The 21316-nt window shown below is 41.6% G+C and overlaps 1 protein-coding gene across 4 annotated transcripts in view; it reads right to left on the bottom strand.

Annotated features, from left to right (window-relative positions):
- Window positions 1–13994: 13994 nt before the first annotated feature.
- LEMD3 (LEM domain containing 3) overlaps window positions 13995–21316 on the bottom strand; it is a 90419-nt gene continuing 83097 nt past the window's right edge. Inside the window, exons 11-14 of one of the 4 annotated variants that reach the window (XR_004965855.1) lie at window positions 20609–20714; window positions 20443–20521; window positions 15272–15369; window positions 13995–15013 (exon numbers count right to left, since the gene is read on the bottom strand). Coding sequence is in view for 2 of the 4 variants with exons in the window: in XM_036297955.1 (XP_036153848.1) it covers window positions 20060–20223; window positions 20443–20521; window positions 20609–20714 (349 nt within the window). In the remaining 2 variants the exon portion in view is untranslated. Of the gene's footprint in view, window positions 15020–15271; window positions 15370–18024; window positions 20224–20442; window positions 20522–20608; window positions 20715–21316 lie in introns of those variants that run through there. The other 3 variants (XR_004965856.1, XM_036297955.1, XM_036297956.1) reach the window with 3 other exon arrangements.

Raw genomic sequence — 21316 nt, forward strand, 5'->3', positions numbered from 1 at the left:
TGCAAATTAACCATCTTTGTTGAGTTAATTTGCATACTCATCCGATTGGCTGGTAGGTGTAGCAGAGGGATGGTTAATTTACATGTTTCTCTTTTATTAGGTAAGAAGATAAACTTCAATTACTTCTAATTTTTTATCATAGTATAAAGCTGTAATAAGCATCATTTCCATATATCTTGTCATCTGATTTCTTCAGAATAAACTCCTAAAAATTAAAACATAAGGTCAGAGTATGAAGATTAAGACTTCCATGTATTGCCACATTGACTATAGAGATGCTAATTTTATAAGACTATCCTTTTATGTAGGAAGCCTATTTTCCCTTAGCTTAAGTAAAATCTATCACATTTCATGTGAAAAATACTTTCTCAATTATTAATTAATTTGCACTTATTTCTGTGGCTGCATGTTTCATATATTTGTTGGGCATTAATAGCTCTTTATAGATCACTTTGTGTGATGTGATTTGACTATTTTTTTGTTGGGATGTTAGTCTTTTTACGTTAAAATAATTTTTAATTTGTAGAATATTATTGCAAATCACATATGCTAACCATTTCCTTGCCTTTTGTTCTTATAATTTTGGATGTACTGATGTTTTTATTTTAGTAAATCAACCATGTAGTTTAAAAATAGATTTCTGTGCTTAACCCTACATCAAATGTTTCCCTCTGATTTTGGTTTTGATTATTTTATGACCATTTCTCAACTCATTATTCTTCCTGGAATATATCTAGGTATGTGTAGAGAACTATTAGCAAGTAAAAATTTCAGAGGCTGATACTAATGTAGATATCATATTGATGATATCAAGTTCAATGTGAAAACAGAACTGGAGTGATTTCAGTCAAGAAAGAAGCTGCACCCTCACCCATTCTCCACTATAATCTGCTATTCTCTTCCCTAAACCAGATGACTCCATGTTCACATAGTATTATTCCTGTTCTCATTGTTTCTAGCTAATTGCTTAGAACAGTGCTCCTCAACTTTTTCTTTTTTTACTTCATTGCACTGAAAGAAAAGGATAATTATTGCACAGTACACTGGTTGAATGAGGAGGCTACTTAAGCAGCCTTCCAGAGGTAACTCCAAGTCCTGCTGCCACTCTAAAGGCGAATATCTTGATACATCTGAAACCCATTTGTGGCACATCAGTTGGGAAGTTTTGTTCCAGAATAGCTCTACTAATGTTCTTCTGATAGGAACGCTTCTCCTCAGATGTTACTAGGGTGCTGTAATTTAGATGCTGGTAGTGACAGAGAAGCCCAACTCTAATTATAAACTAAAAAGAGAACCCTGAACAAAATAAGCATCAGGAAACTTCTCCTGCCCCTTTTGTCCTGGAGCTTGCCATGGCAAGATTGAACTTTAAGAGGACAACTGAATAGTTGCTATACTATTGGTACATAGGAAATCTTTGTGAAGGATATCCTCTCCAAGTCCAGTAAGTAGGAAGCCATTGAGTGACTGCCACAGCATGGAAGTATTCAGTTGTTAAAGTCTTCTAAGTTTCTATAAGCCAGAGAGGTCTGTGCCTTTTCTAATGAGACAGAGTTGTACGATTCTTAGGCCCTGGTACCAGTTACATTGAGTCTTTAACTTTTTCTCCTAACTTTTTAAAACTTTTAGTGAATGACCTACTTTCCCTGCGAATTTTTAAACACACTTGTTAGGATCGTCAATCAGAGCATAAAACACTTATCCTATATAATAAAAGCCCAATATGCAAATTGTCCCCTGGACTGGGAGTTCGGCCATTCGACCAGTTGCTATGATGCACACTGACCACCAAGGGGCAGATGCCCCGACGATAGGTTAGCTTGCTGCGGGGGCTGGTGGGCTGGGCTGGAAAGTGAGGTGTGAGGTGAGAGCCCTCAGGAAGCTCCCAGGGTTTGGCCCAAGCCCCAGGTGGAGGTGGGCGGGGGCAGGAGCCTGGAGGGACCAGGTGGCACCAGAGGCTGCTACGAGTAATCCGAGAGCCGTGGACTGTGCAGCCCTCAGCAGCCTGTGGTGTTCTCAATGCGCAATTTATAATCTTCAGAGCTGCTTCTTTTTATTTGTTAACTTTCACTAACTACTCCAGGAGAGTGGGTAGCACCATTATGGGGGCGGGGATGGGCCAAGCTCGCCTGCCCACGGCCAAGAGGCAGCCTTGGGCTCCCAGGGACACAGCAGAGGGGAGTGGGACTGAGTCCCTTGGGCTCCCAGGGACACAGCAGAGGGAAGCAGGACTGAGTTGGAGAAACCAAGTCCAAAACTTGAAAGGAAGCAGGAGGCAGTGAGGGGTGGAGGGCGACAGCTGCTGAGGGGCCTAGAAAGGCTGCCGGGTGGGGGCAGCCGAGGAGCCTGGTGCCTCTCCTACGGAACAGGCTCCACATCCCTCCCTCCTCCACCCCATGACCCGTCACCCCAGCTCTCTCCAAGGCACCACCTGAGCTAGCCCCTCACAGCTCCGCGCCCATCGCACAGCCCAGCCCTGCCCTGCCCCGCACAGCCTTTGGGGAGCTCAGACCCTGGAGGAGAAAGAGGAAGGTTGCAGACAGGTCGCAGGAGGAGGGGGCAGGGCAGGGCTCACTAAGTTAGGTAGAGGGAAGGGAGAGATCCCACAGGACTGGGGACAGAGATGGGCAGGGAATGAGGGCCATGCGGAAGTGTTGCCTTTGGTTGAAACAGAAATCCTGAACCCATTTACAGACCCTAGCAGAGTGTGTGTGTGTGTGTGTGGGGGGGGGGGGGGGTGGGTGTGGGGGCGAATACAAAAGAGGTTGTGAGGGGACTGGATGCATGGAAAGCAGCGACATTTGATTCATGGCCTATTTATTTTTATTTTTGTTAATTTATTTTATTGATTTCAGAGAGGAAGGCAGAGGGTGAGAAACATCAATGATGAGAGAGAATTCATCTGCTGCTTCCCACACCCCCTACTGGGTATTGAGCCTGCAACCAGGAATGTGCCTTGACCGGAATTGAACCCAGGACCCTTCAGTCCGCAGGATGTGACTCTATCCACTGAGCCAAACCATCTAGGGCAGTGATGGCGAACCTATGACATGCGTGTCAGAGGTGACACGCAAACTCATTTTGGGTGACACACATCGACAGAGACAAAAAAATTGCATAATTCAAATATTTGTCTCTCGCAATGGCCAGAGTTGGGCATCACTCGAGTAATATTATTACTCACGTTACTCATGATCAATAATGCAATTCTAAAACCGGATGTAAACATGTACATCGGTGTTGCATAGCAAAGATACATAGTGAAAACATCCAAGATACACTGTTCCAATATTGACATTAATATAAAAAGGTTAAGAATTGCACTATAAAGACATAAATCTTTACTCATGACATTTTATTTTTACTCGAATGACAAAATGCCCAATTCTGGAAACGGCCTCGTTATTGTCAATGTGGCCTCGGGTAAGCTTCCCGTGCGTTCGGGTGCATTCGGCAACTTGATCGCCATGTTCGTTAGGAGACAGGAGTGGGAGGGTTAGAAGAAAAGGATATACAATGCAACAGTGCTCGACGAGACATTCTGCGTGTTGGATAATTGATTACAGCACCATGTATTTGTTGGTTATACATACTATCTTTGAATTGTTTTGCACCAGGAGTCAGTGCAACAACACTGCAAAAAGTTAATAGGTAAGAATCCTATCAACCTTTTATAAAAAACGAGGTGATTTATATTTATTTATTTTTGCAGCCTTGTGATGGAGAATCAAAAAAATAAAAAAGCAAGATTAAATGATAAAGGAAGTGGAAGTAGCAGTAGCCGACCCTTTCAAGACATATGGACAGACCGAGATGTACGGGATTGTCGACAGAAACAACAGATCATTGTGCATACTGTGTAATGAAACGGTAGTAAGCAGAACGTGGAATGTAAAGAGACAGTTTGAAACTAATCATTGTCAGCTCTTGAAAAAAAGTATCGATGAAAGGAAGGAATACATTTCTAGGCAGCTACACCTCTATAAAAGTCAATCAAATTCCATCATTAAACTTGTAAGATGCTCTACAAATTTAACATCAGCAAGCTACTGTATTGCTCACTCCATAGCTCAGCATGAAAAAGCCCTCAGTGACGGAGAATTTATTAAGGAAACCTTTCTAAGATGTGCACCAGCTCTATTTCACGATATGAAAAATAAAGATATTATTAAAAGAATTTCTGAGCTACCACTCAGTAGAAATACTATCAAAGACAGAATAATAGATCTTAACAAAAACGTACAACATCAATTAAAAAAAACTTAAAATAATTGTAAATATTTTTCGATTTCTCTTGATGAAACTACTGATGTCACATCAAATGCTCGGTTGGCCATTATTGCTAGATATTCTGATGGTCTCACAATGAGAGAAGAGTTGATAAAGTTAGAATCAGTGCCAATAAGTACATCAGGAAACGAAATATGTAAGGTTGTTATAAAAACATTCAGTGGCCTAAACATTGATATCCCTAAAATTGTGTCAGTCACGACAGAAAGGGCACCAAATATGGTGGGAAAAAATGTGGGATTCCTGAAATTGTTTATGGAAGCTATCAGACATCCACTTGTACCTTTTTATTGCATTATCAATCAGGAGGTGTTGTGTGCCAAATCGGGATTCTCAGAATTGAATGATTTAATGTCAGTTGTAACAAAAATTGTGAATTTTATAGCTTCTCGACTCCTTCACAAGCGAGAATTTTCTGCACTTTTACAGGAAGTTGATTCAACCTACAGTGGACTACTGATGTTCAATAATGTGAGATGGCGGAGTAGAGGTAAAGTACTTGAGCGATTTGTGGAGTGCTTTGAAGAAATTACGGTATTTATCGAGAATAAGGATCTGGCAAACTTTCCTCAGATCAATGATCATAAGTGGGTCAGCAATTCGATGTTTTTTACAGATCTCTCTGTTCATATGAATGAACTGAACTTAAAATTACAAGGTTTTGGCAAAAGTATTGACGTTATGTTTGGATACATCAAATCTTTTGAAAGTAAACTTAAAATTTTCAAGCGAGATATTGAAACTAAAACTTATAAGTATTTTCCTCGGATAAAAAAGTATTTCGAGAAGGCCACTACAACGAGTGTAATGGAGTCCATACTTATGTACCAGAAAATAGTAACCTCGTTATTTGAACAGTTCAGCAAAAATTCGGACAATTTAGAAGCCTAGAACAGACCATTAAAATAATTAAGTATCCAGATGTAGTTGTTTACAGTACTTTGGAATTAAAGGATTTCCAATGGATGCAAATTGACAATTTAGAGATGCAACTTGCTGATTTTCAAGGTAGCATTTGGACTCAAGTGTTTGTCGACTTAAGGTCGAAACTTGAAAATCTGGAACGAAATCGTCTGAATAATGAAGAAGAGTGCAACTACGAACAAGAAATTTTGAGTACTTGAAACAGAGTACCTGACACTTTTAGAGACATAAAAAATCTAGCGATGGCTTTGCTAACAATTTTTTCATCAACATATTTTTGTGAAACTTTGTTCTCAGCATTAAATAATATTAAAACGAACAAAAGAAACCAGCTAACAGATGAAGTTAGTGGCGCTTGCTGGGCCTTGAAGTGCACCAAGTATGAGCCTGCAATCAAAGAATTAGCAGACAAACTTCAGCACCAAAAAAGTCACTAATTTCTAGTTTTCGTACCATTTGATTATCATTGTTTTTATTATTTTTTCCTAAGTGTACATTGTTTTTCTGTTTTTGTTCATTTTATACATATTTTTGGTTGATTTTTCTTTGTTAAATGGCATTTAAATATATAAAATAAATATCAAAAATATAAATCTTTGTTTTACTATGGTTGCAAATATAAAAAAAATATTATGAATATTTCTATATGTGACACGGCAGCAGAGTTAAGTTAGGGTTTTTCAAAATGCTGACATGCCGAGCTCAAAAGGTTCGCCATCACTAATCTAGGGTGACCCACGGCCTATTTAAAAACGCTGCAGTAGGCTGAGCAGGGGTCTTATCACGACGGTGTTACATGATAATGAGGGTGTCTCTCCATATGTTGGGGTAATTGGAACTGCAGCGAAGTAAAGACACACCCAGGGAGCCTGCAAAGGGTTTCCATGCACACTATGCAATTTACTTCGTGTGGCAGCTGAAGAGGGTGAGCAGAGCCTTGGAAGGACATGAGGTCTCCAAGACCAGGGGCTGGAGGGAAAGTGTGTGCCAAGCATTCCGCACCATTAGTTACCATCTATATATATAAAAGTCTAATATGCTAAGTGTCCAACCAAGCAGTCGACTGATCATTCAGTATGATATGCACTGACCACCAGGGAGATGATGCTGTGCCTGGTAGGTTAGCTTGCTGCTGGGGTCCGGCCAATTGGGACTGGGCGAGATGGCCCTGATCGGCCCCAATTGCTGGCCAGGCAGAAGAACCCCACCCATGCACGAATTCGTGCACCGGGCCTGTAGTATAACATAAAGTCAGTGCCTCCTTAAAAATCCTTCCCTGCTTCACAATACCATCTATGCTAATCTCTGTGTTTGCTAGTGTCTTGCAGATTGCCATTCAAAAATACACTGCAAGCGCAATGACAATCCAGTACAAAGTGAACTAGCAAATCTTGCAAAATATGTAGGATTTTATAAAGTTGACAAAGATGGAGAACTATTCAAATCACAAGTATAGCCATAGAATGTGTCAGCAATTAAAGGAAAGTTGTCAACGATAAAAGGACCGTGACACAAGAAGTAGATAAAGGAGTGATCTGACTAGAGACCCTAAATGGATGAATCTGGGATATTTTTATAAAACATTTCAATTATGGAGCAGAGATCAAACAAGTGAAAATTATCATTTCATGTTTCAAATGATGGCCAAGAAAAAAATGTCAAAAAATTATCTCTGGTCCTGGCTGGAGAATTCAGTTAGTTTGTGTTGTTCAGATACACCAAGGTTGCAGGTTTGATCCCCGGTTAGGGCACATATAAGAATTAACCAATGAATGCATAAATGAGTAACAGCAAATCAATGTCTCTCTTTCTCTCTCTCTAATGAATAAAAAAATTTTAATTGAGTTAAAATATTTCTAAGTTAACTTTGTTATATAGAAAATTATTTCATTTTTTATTTTAGCAAAAAATTTCAAGATAGCCCTGGCTGGTTTGGCTCAGTGGATAGAGCATTGGCCTGGGATAAAAGGATTAAAATCAAACAAAGTACGTAATCCAACTACATGGAATGAAATTTGAAATTAGTAACAAAAAGAAATGTCAGGAATTCACAAATATGTGGGAATAAAACAAAAAACTTCTGAATAAGCAATGGGTCAAACAAATAATCCCCAAACCCACAAAAGGTATTAGAATACTTTGAGATGAGTAAAAATGAAGACACAATATGCCAAAACTAATGGGATACAACTACCACAGTGCTTAAGAAATTTATAGTTATAAATGCCCATATTTTAAAAAATATCTCAAATCAATAACCTAAACTTTTACCTGAAGACACTGGAAAAGTAAGAGCAAATGAACCAAAATAAATATTTAGAAGGAAATAATAGATTAATGTGTAAATTAATGATGTGGAGAATACAAAAACAATAGACAACATCAACAAAGTCAAGAAAGTTGATTTTTTATGAACAAAATTGGCAAACTTATAGCTAGACTGACCAGGAGTGAAAGAGGGGACATTACTATTAACATTACAGAAATAAAGATTATAAGGGAATACTATGAATAACTAACTATATACCAACAAATTAGGTAATAGATGAAATATAAAAATTTCTAGAACATTAACTACTGAAACCGACCCAATAATTAGAAATTCTGAATAGACCTATAGCAAGTGAAAAGACTGGTTTAGCAATCAAAAAATTACCTACAAGGTCCAGACCTGATGGTTTCAATGCTGAATTCTATCAAATATTTAAAAAATACTATCAGTTCTTCACTAACTCTTCCAAAAAATAAGGGGGTACCACTTCCAAAAATCACTCTGATAACAGTATTACTGTGATGCCAAAACCAGACAAAGATCTTACACAGATAGATAGAGAACCAAGATGGCGGCATAGGTTAACGCCGGAGATTGCTGCCTTGAACAACCAAATCAAAACACACCTAAAAGACAGAACGGACATCATCCAGAACCACAGGAAGGCTGCCTGAGTGGAAATTCTACAACTAGGAGGAAAGAGAATATCATACCCAGACTCCGATGAGGCGCAGTGCTGAAGTGAAATACTCAGGTATGGAGTGCGCGCAGAGCGGGCTGGCGGCAGAGGGCACGGTTGGTGCTTTCAATCGGGAGGGAGTCTCAGATTCTGAGCTCCAGATCCAGGCGAGTCTCTAGGGACCCAGACTCAAATGGGAGAAGTGGGACTGTCTGGCTTTGGTCGGAACTCAAAGGCAGCTTTCTCTCCGAGGTTTGCAGTAGTTGCTGGGACTCTGTGAGGCAGAGCCCCTAGGGACGGAACTGAGAGCCGCCATAACTGCTCTCTCCCGCCCACTCTGTTGATCCTGAGCCCGAGCGACCCACCCGCCCCGCCCAAGCCCTGCACAGAGCCATTTGCCAGATAGCCTCAGGCAAAGGCTAGATTAGCACCTCCCTAGAGGACAGAAGTTATCCCACTGCAGACACAGCTGATTCTCATAGCCAGCTGGCCTGGAGGTCAAATCCCCCCAGTATTAACTACAACAATCAAGGCTTAACTACAATAAGACTGCGCACAAAGACCACTAGGGGGTGCACCAAGAAAGCATAAAAAATGTGGACAGAAAGAAACAGGACAAAACTGTCAATGGAGGATATTCAGTTCAGAACCACACTTTTAAGGTCTCTCAAGAACTGTCTAGAAGCCGCTGATAAACTTAATGAGATCCTCAACAAATCTAATGAGACCCTCGATGTTATGATAAAGAACCAACTAGAAATTAAACATACACGGACTGAAATAACGAATATTATACAGACTCCCAACAGCAGACCAGAGGAGTGCAAAAATCAAGGCAAAGATTTGAAATGCGAAGAAGCTAAAAACACCCAACCAGAAAAGCAAAATGAAAAAAGAATCCGAAAATACGAAGATAGTGTAAGGAGCCTCTGGGACAGCTTCAAACATACCAACATCAGAATTATGGGGGTGCCAGAAGATGAGAGAGAGCAAGATATTGAAAACCTATTTGAAGAAATAATGACAGAAAACTTCCCCTACCTGGTGAAAGAAATAGATTTACAAGTCCAGGAAGCACGGAGAACCCCAAACAAAAGGAATCCAAAGAGGACCACACCAAGACACATCATAATTAAAATGCCAAGAGCAAAAAACAAAGAGAGACTCTTAAGAGCAGCAAGAGAAAGAAACTCAGTTACCTACAAGGGAGTACCCATACGACTGTCAGCTGATTTCTCAACAGAAACTTTGCAGGCCAGAAGGGAATGGCAAGAAATATTCAGTGATGAATAGCAAGAACCTACAACCAAGATTACTTTATCCAGCAAAGCTATCATTCAGAACTGAATGTCAGATAAAGAGCTTCACAGATAAGGAAAAGCTAAAGGAGTTCATCACCACCAAACCAGTATTATATGAAATGCTGAAAGGTATCCTTTAAGAAGAGGAAGAAGAAGAAAAAGGTAGAGATACAAATTATGAACAACAAATGCACATCTATCAACAAGTGAATCTAAGAATCAAGTGAATAAATAATCTGGTGATCATAATAGAATCAGGGACATAGAAAGGGAATGGACTATTCTTGGTGGGGAAAGGGGTGTGGTAGATGCAGGAAGAGACTGGACAAAAATCGTGCACCTATGGATGAGGACAGTGGGTGGGGAGTGAGGGCGGATGGTGGGGTGGGAACTGGGAGGAGGGGAGTTATGGGGGGAAAAAAGAGGAACAAATGTAATAATCTGAACAATAAAGATTTAATTAAGAAAAAAAAAGAAAAAAAGATCTTACACAGAAAAGAAAACTACAGATCAAATGTCTTGTGAATATAGATGCAAAAATCCTCAACAAAATACTAGCAAACATATAAAAAGAATTATACATTACTAGAGGCCCGCTGCACAAAACTCATGCACTTGAAGGGGTGGGGGTGGCGGGGAGGGGGGAAGTCCCTCAGCCTGGCCTGAACCTTCTCCCAGTCCCAGAGCCCTCAGGGGATGTCTGACTGACTGCAGAGGCTCCTGCCACTGCTACTGTGCTCACCAGCCTTGAGCACGGCTTCTGGTTGAGCAGCGCTCCCCCTGTGGGAGTACACTGACCACTAGGGGTTAGCTCAGGGGCGGGCAAACTTTTTGACTCGAGGGCCACAATGGGTTCTTAAACTGGACCGGAGGGCCGGAACAAAAGCATGGATGGAGTGTTTGTGTGAACTAATATAAATTCAAAGTAAACATCATTACATAAAAGGATATGGTCTTTTTTTTTTTTTAGTTTTATTCATTTCAAACGGGCCAGATCCGGCCTGCGGGCCGTAGTTTGCCCACAGCTGGGTTAGCTCCTGCGTTGAGCGTCTGCCCCCTGGTGGTCGGTGTGTGTCATAGCAACTGGTCATTCTGCCATTTGGCCATTTGCATATTAGCCTTTCATTATTTAGGATAATCATGACCTGGGATTTATCCTAGGAATGCAAGATTGCTTTAGCATTTGAGAATCAATTCTCATTACCAACAGAATAAAGAGGGGGGGGAAATCACATGATCATTTAAATACACATAGAAAGTGCATTTGACAAAATCTAACACTCCATAAAAAAAAATAACAAATGAGATATAGAAGGGAACTTCTCAACTTGATAAAGGGAAATAAGAGAATACTTTGAGATTAATGAAAATAAAAATTACAGTATGTTGTAACATACCCATAGTTAACATCATACTTAACAGTGAAAGACTCAATGCTTTCCCTCTAAGATTAAGAACATGACAAAGATCTCTTCTCTCACTAGTTCCATTCAATATTGTACTGGAGGGCAATTAGGGGGGAAAAAAATACAGAAATAAGAAAAACTACCTCTATATGCAGATGACATGATCTTATATATAGAAAATTCCAAGAAAATCACTAAAACCTATTAGAACTAATAGGCTGATAAGAAGGCAGAACCCAATTCTAAGCAATTTGAAAATTCCACTTATAATCCTATATAATGAAGAGGTAATATGCAAATTGACCATCACTCCAACACACAAGATGGCTGCCCCACGTGGACACAAGATGGCTGACAGGGGATGGCAGTTGTGGGCAATCAGGCCAGCAGGGGAGGGCAGCTGGGGGGGACCAGGCCTGCAGGGGAGGGCAGCTGGGGGGGACCAGGCCTGTAGGGGAGGGCAGTTGGGAGCAACCAGGCCTGCAGGGGAGGGCAGTTGGCAGCAACCAGGCTGGCAGGCAGAAGCAGTTAAGAACAAGCAGGCAGGCAGACGAGCGGTTGGGAGCCAGCAGTCCTGGATTGTGACAGGGATGTCCGACTGACCGTTTAGGCCCACCAAGATCGGGCCTAAAGGGGCAGTCAGACATCCCTCAAGGGGTCCCAGATTGGTGAGGGTGCAGGTTGGGCTGAGGGACACCCCCCCAAACGTGCACGAATCTCATGCACCGGGCCTCAGGTAGCACATAAAATAACATACCTAGGAATACATTTAACAAATGAAATAGAGAATTTATATTCTGAAAACTACCAACATTATTGAAATTAAAGACCATGTTAAATAAATGGAAATATTTCATATTTTCATGCATCAGAACACTTAATATTATTAAAATGGCAATGCTTCTCATGTTGCATATTGATATACAGCTGAGAAAAACCCCCCAAAAATTCCAGCTGACTTCTTTGCGTTAACTGAAGTTAACCGTAAAATTTCAGATTGCCCTGGCCGGTGTGGCTCACTTGGTCCAAATGTTGTCTAGTACACCAAAAGGTGGCAGATTTGATTCCTGGTCAGGGAACATACCCAGGTTGTGGGATCAAGCCCCAGTCTAGGTGCATGCAGGAGACAGTGATCGATATTTCTCTGTCCCCCTTACTCTCTCTAAAAATAAAAAAAATATATAATCATAAGTTTGGCTTTTATTCAGTAGGAAATAAAGAGCCACTAAAATCTGAAAATGTACACAATAGTAGCTTTTTTTAATAGTAAAATGAAGTACTGCAGCATCTAATCTAATAAAAGAGAAACATGGTAATTGGCGTACGACCGCTACCCTTCCCATTGGCTAATCAGGGAGATATGCAAATTAACTGTCAGCCAAGATGGCGGCTGGCAGCCAGGCAGCTTGAAACTAACATGAGTCTTGCTTGCTTCAGTGACGGAGGAAACCAACTCTCCCCGCCTGCCTTGCCGGAGTCTGAGCCTGCAGTTTGAAACATTTTAACAAATATAGAAGCTAAAAAAAAACCCAGAAACCAGCTTTCAGCGAGTGGGGATCTCAGAGCTGGAGTCAGAGCTGGAGTTATACATTGTTTCGATTACCTACTTTCAGCGGCGGAGGCCTAAGAGCTGGAGCCTCAGAGCTAAAGCTGACCCAGAATTAAAAAAAGAAAAAAGAAAAAAAGGAGCGGTTGGGAGCTTCCGTCACCCGCCAGCCTGAAAACAGCCCTCAGCCCCTCACCCAGACTGGCCAGGCACCCCAGTGGGGACCCCCACCCTGAAGGGTGTGTAACCAGCTGCAAACAGCCATCATCCCGTCACCCAGGCTGGCCAAGCACCCCAGTGGGGACCCCCATCCTGAAGGGTGTGTGACCAGCTGCAAACAGCCATCATCCCCTCACCCAGGCTGGCCAGGCACCCCAGTGGGGAACCCCACCCTGATCCAGGACACCCTTCAGGGCAAACCAGCCGGCACCCACCCGTGCACCAGGCCTCTATCCTATATAGTAAAAGGGTAATATGCCTCCCAGCACTGGAATCAGCGGAGCCGAGAGGCCCCCCGGCACCGGGATCAGCATGACAGGGGGCAGCGCCCAAACCCCCTGATCGCCCTGCGGCTCTGCGTGTGACAGGGGGTGGGGCCACAACCTCCCTATCCACCCTGCTTTGTTCGTGACAGGGTGCGGCGCCCCAACCTCCTGATCAGCCCTGCTCTGTGCCTGATACGGGGGAGCTCCCCAACCTCTGATCGCCCTGCGGCTCTGTGTGTGACAGGGTGCGGCGCCCCAACCCCCCCACCCCCCCCCCACGGGCCCTGCTCTGTGTGTGACAGGGTAGAGCCATAACCTCCCCATCGGCCCTGCCCTGAGTGTGAGAGTGGTGGCGTCCCAACCCCCTGATCGGCCCTGCTCTGTGGGTGATAGAGGGCGGCGCCCCACCCCCCTGATCCACCCTGCTCTGTGACAGGGGGCAGTGCCCCAACTCCCCTATCGGCCCTACTCTCTGAGTGACAGGGGGGAGCTCCTCAACCCCCGGATTGGCCCTGCTCTGTGCATGACGGGGTGGTGCCGCAACCTCCCCATCGACCCTGCCTTGAGTGTGACAGGGGGCGGTGCCCCAACCCCCCAATCGGCCCTACCCTGAGCGTGACTGGGGGTGGCATAGCAACCTCCTGATCCGCCCTGCTCTGTGCATGACAGGGGGCGGCGCCCCAACTCCCCAATCGGCCCTGCTCTGAGCCCAACCAGGGGCTGCACCTAGGGATTGGGCCTGCCCTCTGCCACCGGGGAGCAGGCCTAAGCCAGCAGGGCGTTATCTCCCGAGGGGTCCCAGACTGCGAGAGGGCACAGGCCAGGCTGAGGGGCCCCCTCTTCCCCCCAAGTGCACAAATTTTTGTGCACCGGGCCTCTAGTTTAGAAATATAAAAGTGAGACTACCCTTTAAAGGTTGAAATTTTAAATTAACAACAAATCAAAGCAGAAATGAAGTTGCCCTGCACTGAGGGGAAATAAAAGGTCTCCAGACCTGTAACACTTGACTAGTTTCAATAGCTCTATCACACACAGCTTCAAACAAGTTTCTGATTTTGGGGTGTATGGCAAAAAATTTACAAACAGTCTTATTTAATGACCAACTTTTGTATTTATTCCTTCTTTTGACAGTAACAGGTTTCTAGATCTACTCAACATCTCATTTTTCCACAAACCAGTAAAATTTCTAATTAGTATCAGAGAATCATAAGCAAGGCTAAAACATTATTTAAGGTAACAATTCTGGTTTTTTGGAGAGGACAGATTCTCAGAGACTGTACCCTCTTGCCCTTCCTGTAACAATGTCCTACAATAACAAAAGAAAAGTTAGGTTTAGTTTAACTTCTGCAATTCTAGGAAATGTTATTTAAGCCCTCTGATTGACTCGGGCTCCCCAATCCAGTAATCCATAATTTAGGAAATGTCACCACCATTTAACCAGTTGCCGAAACCAGAAATGTGATCAGTATATTAAATTTCCACTTTAATTTCACCTCATTGAAAGGCCTTTTCAAATTCCACCTTCCTACTTTGTTTCAAATTTTTCTCAATACTTCACCCCATTCCTAACCCCCACCTAAGGGCCACACAGCTAAATAAGGCAGAACTGGGATCTGATTAAATTTCTGCCTCTGTAGGGACTCTCTCTGGCTCACATAATGCACTTTCATAGTTTTTAACTCCCAAATTGTGTCTCTAGCTCAGGTCTTTCTCGAATATCTCAAAATTAGAAATCCAATCACCTGCTAAAAACATCCCCCTGAATATTCCATAGGCATCCCAATCTCAAAATATCCAAAAATTTATCAAAATCTTTCCCATCAATCTCTCTCTCTCTCAATATCCAACTACTCAAATCCTTTCTCTATTTTTCATTCCAACAAATTTCACCTAAACTCACTTTAACAACCAATATCCAAACTTCACGTGATCCATGAAGCCTTCGATGATCTGATCATTGCTTACCTTTTCTGTCTTATTGTCTTGTACTCAGTCCTTCAATCATAAAAACTGCTTGTAGTTTACTAGGTTGCTTCTCATCAATCTATCTTCTTCATGTACTCTCTATGCCTAGATGGCTGCCTTTCCAATCTCAGGAGCACATGCAGGTCTCCACCCATGAAACAAAAAGTAAATCTAAGTACACTGATTCTACAGGTTTTAAAACCTAAGAATCAACACAAAGAGTCTATCTCCCAGTAAAGGTTCTTAGGTGTAGGATGCATTTCTAGTCAAGCATTCTACAGTGGAGCTTTAAAGGCAGTAGTCATGCATGCTGGACCAAGAAAACAAGCAAACAAGCATCCTGGATATTCAGTTTCTTTAAACCACAACTTCTGGTTTCTAACTATTTTCAGTTCTTAAGTACCTGTTCTTGAGCATCTTTTCCAAAAGAATGGCTGCCAAAATTCTGCTTGATTTAGCATCCTCCTATGAGTCATCTGGAAGTGACTTGCCGAGATAAGTCTAGGAAGAAAGGGCGAAGAAGCCATGTAGGTGACCTACAGTAAAGTGCTGTTACTAGGAGCAGGCAGGGAGACCACAAGGTCAATCTTATTAAAGGAAATGTTCTGGACACATAATACATCATAACATTGTTCACTTGGAAATCACAACTGCCATCCATACGGTGAATATGATACAAGGAAAGTATAACCAAGTCCAATATCAGGCTTCAGTTCACAAGATATTCAGGAACCCATAGACAAATGAGTATGAAAATGGACTGTGTAATAACTCAGGTTTCATATATTAATTTTTATAAGCTCATCACACGAATCAAAGCTCTCTTGAGAGCTCAAGGGAAAGAAGACTTATCAGTGTATTATACTAATTAAGAAGAGTTTAAAGTTCAACTAAATTAAAATACGGCTCAGCTATTACCTCATCTGCCCTGCTGTCTTCTCCATTTATTAAGATCACTAGTAGCCCGGTGCATGGATTGGTGCACTTTGAAAGATAATTAGAAGGTGGCCAGCGGGGTGGGACTGGGCAAGATGGGCCGGCCACACCCTGGAGCCAACCTGTGGTCGGTCCCTCCCTGGCCGGCCACACCTGGGGTTGTGCCATGGCTCGAAGGGCACCTGCGGAGTGAGCCGGGTCCCTCTGGCAGGTAGGGCCCCTTGGCCTGGCCTGCAGGGCCTGTGGGGATTGGGCCAAAACAGGCTCTCCAACATCCCCCAAGGGGTCCCAGAGTGTGAGAGTTGGTGTTGCTGAGCAACTCCTGCGTTTAACATCTGCCCCCTGGTGGTCAGTGTGCATCATACCTACCAGCCAGTTGGCCGGTTTAGCCTTAAATATATACTAGAGGCCCGGTGCACAAAAATTTGTGCACTCGGGGAGAACGGGGGTCCCTCAGCCCGGCCTGTGCCCTCTCGCAGTTTGGGACCCCTCGGGAGATAACGACCTGCTGGCTTAGGTCTGCTCCCGGTTGGCAGAGGGCAGGCCCAATCCCTAGGTGCAGCCCCTGGTCGGGCTCAGAGCAGGGCCGATTGGGGAGTTGGGGCGCCGCCCCGTCATGCACTGAGCAGGGCGATCGGGAGGTTGTGATGCCACCCTCAGACATGCTCAGGGTAGGGCCGATTGGGGGGTTGGGGCACCGCCCCCTGCCACACTCAAGGCAGGGTCGATGGGGAGGTTGCGGCGCCACCTCCTGTCACGCACAGAGCAGAGCCAATTAGGGGGTTGGGGCGCTGCCCCCTGTCACGCTGATCCTGGTGCCGGTAGGCCTCGCGGCTCCGCTGATCCCGGTGCTGGGAGGCATATTACCCTTTTACTATATAGGGTAGAGGCCTGGTGCACGGGTGGGTGCCGGCTGGTTTGCCCTGAAGGGTGTCCTGGATCAGGGTGGGGGTCCCCACTGGGGTGCCTGGCCAGCCTGGGTGAGGGGATGATGGCTGTTTGCAGCTGGTCACACACCCTTCAGGGTGGGGGTCCCCACTGGGGTGCCTGGCCAGTCTGGGTGAGGGGCTGAGGGCTGTTTTCAGGCTGGGGGTGACTGAAGCTCCCAACCGCTCCTTTTTTCTTTTTTTTCTTTTTTATTCTGGGCCAGCTTTAGCTTTGAGGTTTGGCTCCAGCTCTTAGGCCTCTGCTGCTGAAAGTAGGTTTCTGGCCTTTGCTTACAATGTTACGATCCTGCTGGCTGAAGCCCGGCGGCTAAAGCAGGTTTCTGGGGTTTTGTTTAGCTTCTATATTTGTTACATAGTTGCTTAGAGTTGCAGCTCAGAGGCCTGCAGTGGCAGGCGGGGAACGTTGGTTTCCTCCGTCACTGAAGCAAGCAAGCCTCATGTTAGCTTCAAGCTGCCTGACTGCCAGCCGCCATCTTGGCTGGCAGTTAATTTGCATATCTCGCTGATTAGCCAATGGGAAGGGTAGCGGTTGTACGCCAATTACCATGTTTCTCTTTTATTAGATAGGATAGATAGATTGGGTGCCTCTCTGTTCTCCCAGAATTTCTTCTGCTCTTTTCTCTCTCACTATATTTTCCACACTATATTTTATCTGCCCAATGTTCTTCCTCTAGACCAGCGGTCACCAACCAGTGGTTCATGGATCACTGGTAGTCCGTGAGGTCCGAAAGGCTGGCAACCGCTACTCTAGACTGTAACCATCTTGAAGAGTGGCTTTGTCTTTTCATATTTGCATCCCTAAGATATACAAACTGCTATATCTATCAACTTACTGAATGACCAAGTCTTCTTTTTACTCGATTAAACCATCAAAAAATCTAAACCATTGCTACTCAAAGCCCAATAACCATTTTTTTATGATGAGACAGGGAGTATGAACCAGAATATATAAAAGAATGGCTTCTTTTTTTGAGTAACTCTTGCTTTTTAAAAAATGTCTAGCTAAACTAAACTGTGTTTAGTAATGCAGTTGATTTACATTCTTGCCCCACTTTGATTCAAACACTTTTTAGAAAAAGACATTTCTCATAAAGAAAAGTAAAATGCTGAGGAATAGATGGTTAAAATTAACTCTAGGGTCTTTATCCATCTTTATAAAACACACATATATTTACAGATACCCAAAAAGATATAAAATAAAGGCACCTACTTTCACTGGTAAGAAAAATAAAAACAAAGGGCACTTATGAAGTTTCTTAAAAGCCAACACGCATTAAAAAAACCTAATAAATTTTTAATTTTTTCCTTTTTTGTAACAGGACAAGTAACAGATTACATCAAACTTCAGAACTTCTCAAATATCTAGTTATTATACACATTCCCATCTGTCTTGCAGGGAGGGATCTTGGTCAGCTTAACAGTTTCAGGTAAAATAAGCTGCATAATAGTATATATTACAATAATAAGTGTACAATGTTTACATGAAATATGTTTTAGAAGCAAGATAAAGATGTATCTGCATCAAAATGCTACCTTTTAAAATGCCACAACTATTTTTACATTCACTCTTGCAACAGGTCACAAGATGGGGTCACTAAGCTCAGATAAATCACTATGATGCACATAAAATGGTTATTTTATATATTATATATATTTATATTTTCACACGTTAGCATCTGAGACATAAACTGAGAATTTAAAATTTATTCTCTTCAGATAACAAATCATTTTTATTCTTCATAAACATGGTGCCCACAAAAGCACATAGGTAAGGCACAATAGGGTTTTCTGTTACAGAACAGTGTGCATCATGTTTACTTAACCAGAAAACGTGCATTATCTGTGCAAGTGCATGCTGCAAACCCAACACATATACAATAAAAACCAAAAAGGAAACTGAGCTTTAAACAAAATAAAAATCGGTACAACCTTCAGCTGTTTCACATATTCATTTGGACTGACAATGATATATCAACAGGTTACTTAAAAAACAAAAAGGAAAAAAAAAAAGCCAGTTGTGGACATTACAAGTAAACTTTGCTCCACAACTATTTTAATCTGAAATCAAAAACAGTAATAAAGTAACTTTACTGAAACAAAGTAAATATCGAGGCACAAAGCAATGGTCACTCGTGCATTTACTATATTGCAAACGTTTCATGACCCAAAACTGTAGATATAATTTTTCAGATACACATTTTGCTGAAACAATGTGCCCTGCTTTAAACTTGACATATAACAGGGGAGCTAATATTTTATTAAGTTATAAATAGATTGGGAAAATGACTTAATCCCAGTGGTACTATATCATAGCCCTAGCATTTATAATAAATACAGCTTTTCACAAAATACTTTTCCAATATCCGCCAATTGCTTCTTTATTGCTCACATAAATTTGAAACCATTACAACTGGTATCGAAACTTTCACACAAAATCATACTCAAGACATTTTTATATAAAACCTATAAAAGATATTTGAAACTTGTATCTAATACTTCCGGGGTTTTGGCTGTTTGATCTATGTGATAGTACAGCCATATGTATATATGTGTGTGTATATATACACATACACACATACATATATATATATATATATACACATACACACATATATACAATACATATATATACACTTTAGATTATGAATAAAATAGGAAGCTTATTTTACTGCTTTAATGCAGACATCCTCACAAAACAAGACTACTTTTGCCACCACCAGCAATTATACATATATAGAAAAGCCAGTTTAAGTACATGTACATCCAATTATACTTATATGTAACCACTAAATCCAAATTAGTTTTCCCATATTCCAGCTGTAGCAAATGAATCTCTTACAAGCAATAGAAACCTAAGGTTAAATTGGAAAATGAACAGTTTTACCACATTAGCCTGTAAGGATCTATACAGGTTACTGTATACAAGAATTCACAACATTAGTTCACAGGAAATTATGGAAATACAAGTCTCTTTACCATGCTTTTGTGTGATTATCAAAACACTTTTTGGTGCAAAAATACCACCACCACATCTGAAAATATGTAATAAAGTCAATGTTCCTCATGCAAAACTTTAAATGCATTGGCTTAAATGAGCTCCAAAAAACTGAATGAAACAATTATTTACCTACTCAGCATTGCTGCCTCATTGCTAAGTCCCTTTGGAACCTTAAGATTTCTGGAACGTTCAAATAGAGCTGTATTCAATAAAAATATTACATACAAAAAGCATTTAAAAAGGAAGACAAGAAACCAAACTGGAATTTTTCTATTGTAAATAACAGTTCTAGGAGTGGAAGAAAGTCTTTTCAGGAACCTCCTTGAGAATTGGCTAAGCCAGTCCGCAGACGAAGATGAGACATAGAGTTCATATGTTTATTTGATGGCTTCAAGGGAGTGTTGCAAGTAAGAGCGTGGGGAAAGCGATGGTGATATCTATCTAGTCGTAAATATTTTACTGTAACCAATTTCCCTGTTGTAAGATAAAAATAGTATTTTAGATCTGTAAAAATGTGCTTAACAATTTATAAAAAAACTGTGGTAAAAAACATAAACAAAACACAAGTTAACATAATCTAAAATTATTACTGTAAAAATGCTCTTAAAATTCTTTAATTTAAAATCTAGTATACTTTAAATAGTAAGCCATAATTTATCTCTTCAAAATGTTTATAATACTCAAATTTCTTACCATCAAACCAAGAGCCATGCAATGCCTTAAAAGCTTTCCCAGCATATTCTGGAGACAGACATTTAACATATACACAACCCTACGATATTAAAAAAGAGAGAAAGAATAGTCTTAGTTTAATAGCAACAAATTCAAAATGTAGAATTCAATATAAAAGTTACTTTACCTCACGTGAATTTTTGTCTACTGCAATATGAACAATGCCATCATTATCACTGCATTTTTCTAAAATTGCTTCTTGAATTGCCAAATGCCACTGATCCCCTATTTCCCTAAAATTAACGAAAACAAAAATCAACACCCATAATCATACTCAGTAAGAAGTCTTTTGTCTCTTAAAACATATATCCTACTAGAATGGGGATAGTTTAAAAAGGTAGTAGTAAATAAATGCTTGATACTAGTAGGTAGATTAAAATACAGTGGGGCCTTGACTTACGAGTTTAATTTGTTCCGAGACCGAGCTCGTTAACTCAAATTACTCTGTCAACTCAATGCAAAAAATCGGCCAAGAGACAGCTGGTATCTCAAAGAACTCGTTAGTCTGGACACTCGTAAGTCAAGGCCCCACGGTGTGTGTGTGTGTGTATATATGTGTATATTAGCTTTCAGAAGCTCAGCCCTTTTCTCACTTTCCAGTGTAAGAACGCAGAGCTGGGACAAGGAAGGATTAGCCCACCATAGAAGCACAAATGGGCTGTCATTTTTATGTTTAAAATCCTATGTAGCTATAGTCATTTCTTTTTTCTTTCTACACGTTAAAAATCATTTTAATGAGTTGGGGTAGACTGGTAAACGTTGAATATTATTTTTTTAATAATATTGTCAAATTCCTAAACTTAAGCAAAATTTTTAGTAAATACAATAAGTCCTC

Source organism: Myotis myotis, unplaced genomic scaffold, assembly GCF_014108235.1.
Source record: "Myotis myotis isolate mMyoMyo1 unplaced genomic scaffold, mMyoMyo1.p scaffold_m19_p_3, whole genome shotgun sequence".
NCBI lineage: Eukaryota > Metazoa > Chordata > Mammalia > Chiroptera > Vespertilionidae > Myotis > Myotis myotis.